Here is a 4,527-nt window from a genome sequence, read left to right on the forward strand (position 1 = left end):
AGAAAAATTGCAAGCTCCTACTTGCTTGGGGTTCGAAGTTACAAATTTTTCAAGAGATTGCACATTTAGGCGGAAACGCTCCCATTCGGCAATAAATTTTCGAAATCCGGAAAAATTATGATTTGAGTGAAATTTGCAGCACGGATAGCTTGAACTGTCTTCTCTGGACTAGAAAAATTACAAGCTCCTACTTGCTTTCGGTTCGAAGTCACGAATTTTTCAAGAGGTCGCGCATTTGGGCCGTAACGCTCATTTTCTGCACTAAATTTTCGAAATTCGGAAGTCCGGAAAAATAAAAATTTTAGGTGATTTGAGTGAAATTGTCAGACAGGATAGATTCAACTGTCTTATCTGGACTATACAGATTTCAAGCTCCCACTTGCTTTCGGTTCGAAGTTACGAATTTTTCAAGAGATCGCACATTTGGGCGAAAGCGCTTATTTTCTGCACTAACTTTTCAAAGTCCGGAAAAATCATAGTTTTAGGTGATTTGAGTGAAATTTGCAGCACGGATAGCTTGAACCATCTTCTCTGAACTAGAAAAATAGCAAGCTGCTACTTGCTTTCGGTTCAAAGTCACGAACTTTTGAAGAGATCGTGCATTTGGACAAAAACGCTTATTTTCTGCACAAAATTTTCAAAGTCCGGAAAAATCATAGTTTCAGGTGATTTGAGCGAAATTTTCAGAACGGATAGCTTGAACTGTCTTCTCTGGACCAGAAAAATTGCAAGCTCCTACTTGCTTGCGTTTCGAAGTTACAAATTTTTCAAGAGATTGCACATTTAGGCGGAAACGCTCCCATTCGGCAATACATTTTCGAAATCCGGAAAAATCACAATTTTAGGCAAAAATTTAGAAAAAAAATTTCAGAAAGGATAGATTGAACTGTCTTCTCTGGACGTTAAAAATTTAAGGCTCCTACTGGCTTGCGGTTCGAAGTTACAAATTTTTCAAGAGATCGTACATTTGGGCGAAAACCCTTATTTTCTGCACTAACTTTTCAAAGTCCGGAAAAATCATAGTTTCAGGTGATTTGAGTGATACTGTCAGAACGGATAGCTTGAACCGTTTTTTCTGGACTAGAAAAATCGCATGCTCCTACTTGCTTCCGGTTCGAAATCACGAATTTTTCAAGAAATCGCGCTTTTGGACTAAAACGCTTATTTTCTGCTCAAAATTTTCAAAGTCCGGAAAAATCATAGTTTCAGGTGATTTGAGTGATACTGTCAGAACGGATAGCTTGAACCGTCTTTTCTGGACTAGAAAAATCGCATGCTCCTACTTGCTTCCGGTTCGAAGTCACGAATTTTTCAAGAAATCGCGCATTTGGACTAGAACGCTTATTTTCTGTACTAAATTTTTAAAGTCCGGAAAAATCATAGCTTCAGGTGATTTGAGTGAAATTTTCAGAACGGATAGCTTGAACTGTCGTCTCTGGACCAGAAAAATTGCAAGCTCCTACTTGCTTGCGGTTCGAAGTTACAAAATTTTCAAGAGATTGCACATTTGGGCGGAAACGCTCATTTTCGGCACCAAATTTTCCGGAAAAATTCAGTGAACGTTCGGCTCTGGACGAGAATAATTTCAAGCTCCTACTTCTTTTTGCTTCAAAGTCACGAATTTTTCGTGACTTTGAAGAGATCGCTCATTTGTGCGAAAACGTTCATTTTATGCACTAAATTTTAGCAGTCCGGAAAAATCACAATTTTAGGTAATTTGAGTGCAATTTTCAGAACGGACACATTGAACTGTTTTCTCTGGACTAGAAAAATTTGGAGATTTTACTTGCTTTTGGTTCAAAGTTATGATTTTTTCAAGAGAACAAGCATTTGAGCAATAACCCTCATTTTTAGTACAACATTTGTCAAGGCTGAAAAAATCAGAAATTTTGCGCCATTTATACGTGCAGGTCTTAAAGCCCTACTTGCTTTATAGCATTGCTCTTTATCCATTTTTTGCACAAATTGTGTTTGGCCCTGATCCATCGCATGCATATTTTACGCGCCCATTTCACTGAAAAATTGCAAATATACGAGCATGCGATGTGCAATTTGTAACAGATTCTCTTCCCTAGCGATTTATGGGATAAGGCAGCTTGCCTAAAGTCTGGAGTTTATCCGGCCGGAGTGAAATTACTTAATCAAACCGCCGCATAAGGTTTTCAGAAGCGCAATTAGTGTCGCGCCTGTTGATGAACATCAACAAACAAATTAATAAAGCCATATTTTGTCTTTTTCGGTACGTTTATATTAATTTTTCACTCATTTTACATTTCGAATGATAACGTTTAAAATTCTGTCATTATGTGATCGCAAAACCGCACAGGAAAGTTTTGAAAAAATTCACACAAAGTTGATTTCAATTGAGGGAGATTGGAAAATTTATCGGGCTCACGGCCCAATCTTTTTCTATTTAACGGCGTTAACTGCAACTGTCTGCCTAATTTAGATTTTGCTTGAAATTTTTTTTTTGAAATCGTGGCAAACAAGCTGCTTTTATTTCAAAGTTTAGTATAGCAAATTGGTAAAAATCAAGTTGGAGATTGACAAACTTGAAATTCACTGCAAAATTGGAGCCATATTTTATCGATCATCACGTTGATATAAGTTTTTACTAATTTTCCATTTCGAATTATTTAAAAAAATGTATCATAAAGTGATCGGAAAATCGCAAAAGCGTGTTTTGAAAAATTCGCCAAAAATGTATCTCAAATGTGGTAAATTGGAAAATTTATTGGGCTAACGGCGCAATCTACTTTCTATTTAATGGCAGTAACTTCTTTCTACTCTCTTTCGCTTCAACTCTCTTCTCCTCTCAAAAATCGCGATCGCAAAACCGAGTTGGAGTTTCAGAAAGTGGAAAATTGCTGCAATAACACAGCAAGCTGCTCTATACTTCATGATGGAAATACTTTATTTTTCATGCATTTCCCATTTGATATGATAATTTTTCCAAAAAAGTTGTTGTGAAACGTGCAAAAATGCAAAAAAACGAAGTGTGGCAGATTTGCAAATTGAGTGGACTGAAGGCGCAATATCTTCTCCATGGATTTGCGGTAATTCCACATGTGGTCCCATTTTCGATTTAAACGAGAAAATTTTGAAAAGATCGTGACAAACAAAATTCGGTAGGTATTTAAAAAAAATGATGTAGATTGAGCTACCCGTTCCATCGGAAAATTTCCGGATTGCATTTTCTTCCGGTCCACAATGCTTTTCCAGGTAATTTTTCGACTTGAATTATTACGTACATCCTTTACGTGTCGGTTTCCATGGGCATTAGCAATATGCCGTTTCCGATGTGCAATTTGTAACGTATTGAGCTGAGCGCAGTTTACTGGAAAATACGAGGCGGTTGAGTAACGACGTTCCTCCCAACTCTGAGCTCTGAGTAACTGTCGACTGTTAAATGTTAAAACATCGTTTCAGTTCACCGACACATCGGAGCGATGCGAGCTCGTCTGGTCAGCAGCATTCAAGCAGCTCGGCCACGCCAACCAACCAAGTGATGTCTTCCACAGGCTCAGGTGCTCAATCGGGTGTCAGTACGCTAGAACAGCCTTCTAGAATGTTCGGCGATACCTTGCACTTGCATAGAGCGTCCAACAATGCCACTAAGCAGGTAGATGCGCTAGTTTTCCAATGCTTTTCTCCATTGCCGTGGCAAACGAACTGGAAGATTGGTTGTTTGCAGATTCGGCGAGCGATCGCTTCTAACAACATCCCGCCACCAGCTGCACCTGCCCCAGTTCCCACTCCTTCCTTGCCCTATCAGAAAGCCGGAATCCCCCAGTCTCAAAGCACGAATTTCGGCAGCACTAAATTGGGAATGATGGATTCGGGCAATACCACATATCAGTCGAGCCAATACTCGGCACCTGGTAAGCTTTGGCAAGACTTCTGTGCTCACTTAAATTGCGTTGGTTTTCAGGCATTAAATCCTCAGCTTCAGCGTTTAATTTTTCCACCACTAGCCCTTCAACAGGACCGTACTCTACACATCCGGCCCCAGCCAGGGAAAGGCCCACTGCAGGATCCGGACTGCCTTTGCATCTTCAAACCAAAGGAGGCAAAATTGGTAAGTGCCGTTTCATCTCTCCAGTTAAATTTTTTGAAGTAGGAAGTAAGGAAATAAAGCTTCAGTTTTGTCCCAATAGCTCCATTTTTTGATTTTTTCAAATGCTTGAGCGGTGGACATAATATGGCTTTGAATTTTTACGCACTAAATAGATTATTTTTCGTTCTGTACATTTAGGGATTTTGGAGCACAATAACTAGTTTTTTCAATTTTTTGCACTTCGCCTTTGTTGACTTGAAATTTCAAGTTCTTACTTGCTTTCGGTTCGAAGTTACGAATTTTAAAGAGATCGCACATTTGGGGAAAACATTCGTTTTCAGCACAAAATTTGCCAAGGCCAGAAAAATCAAAACTTTTTGTGATTTTAGTGAATTTTTGAGAAAATTCAGACACAACCGTTTTCTCTGAACTGTAAAATTTTCAAGTTGCATTTTTGCTTTTGGTTCGAA

The 4,527-nt window shown here is 38.9% G+C and overlaps 1 protein-coding gene across 1 annotated transcript; it reads left to right on the forward strand.

The window, feature by feature from the left end:
- The first annotated feature begins 3,395 nt into the window (after nt 1-3,395).
- LOC109537186 lies at nt 3,396-4,494 on the forward strand. The gene is made up of 3 exons (XM_019903789.2): nt 3,396-3,622; nt 3,695-3,881; nt 3,932-4,494. The coding sequence occupies exons 1-3, from the start codon at nt 3,410-3,412 to the stop codon at nt 4,168-4,170; spliced, it is 639 nt and encodes a 212-aa protein (XP_019759348.2). The 5' UTR covers nt 3,396-3,409; the 3' UTR covers nt 4,171-4,494.
- The last annotated feature ends 33 nt before the right edge of the window (nt 4,495-4,527 follow it).

The sequence above is a fragment of the Dendroctonus ponderosae genome, unplaced genomic scaffold, assembly GCF_020466585.1.
Source record: "Dendroctonus ponderosae isolate FM_Combo_2020 unplaced genomic scaffold, Dpon_F_20191213v2 Dpon_F_20191213_9, whole genome shotgun sequence".
Lineage (NCBI taxonomy): Eukaryota > Metazoa > Arthropoda > Insecta > Coleoptera > Curculionidae > Dendroctonus > Dendroctonus ponderosae.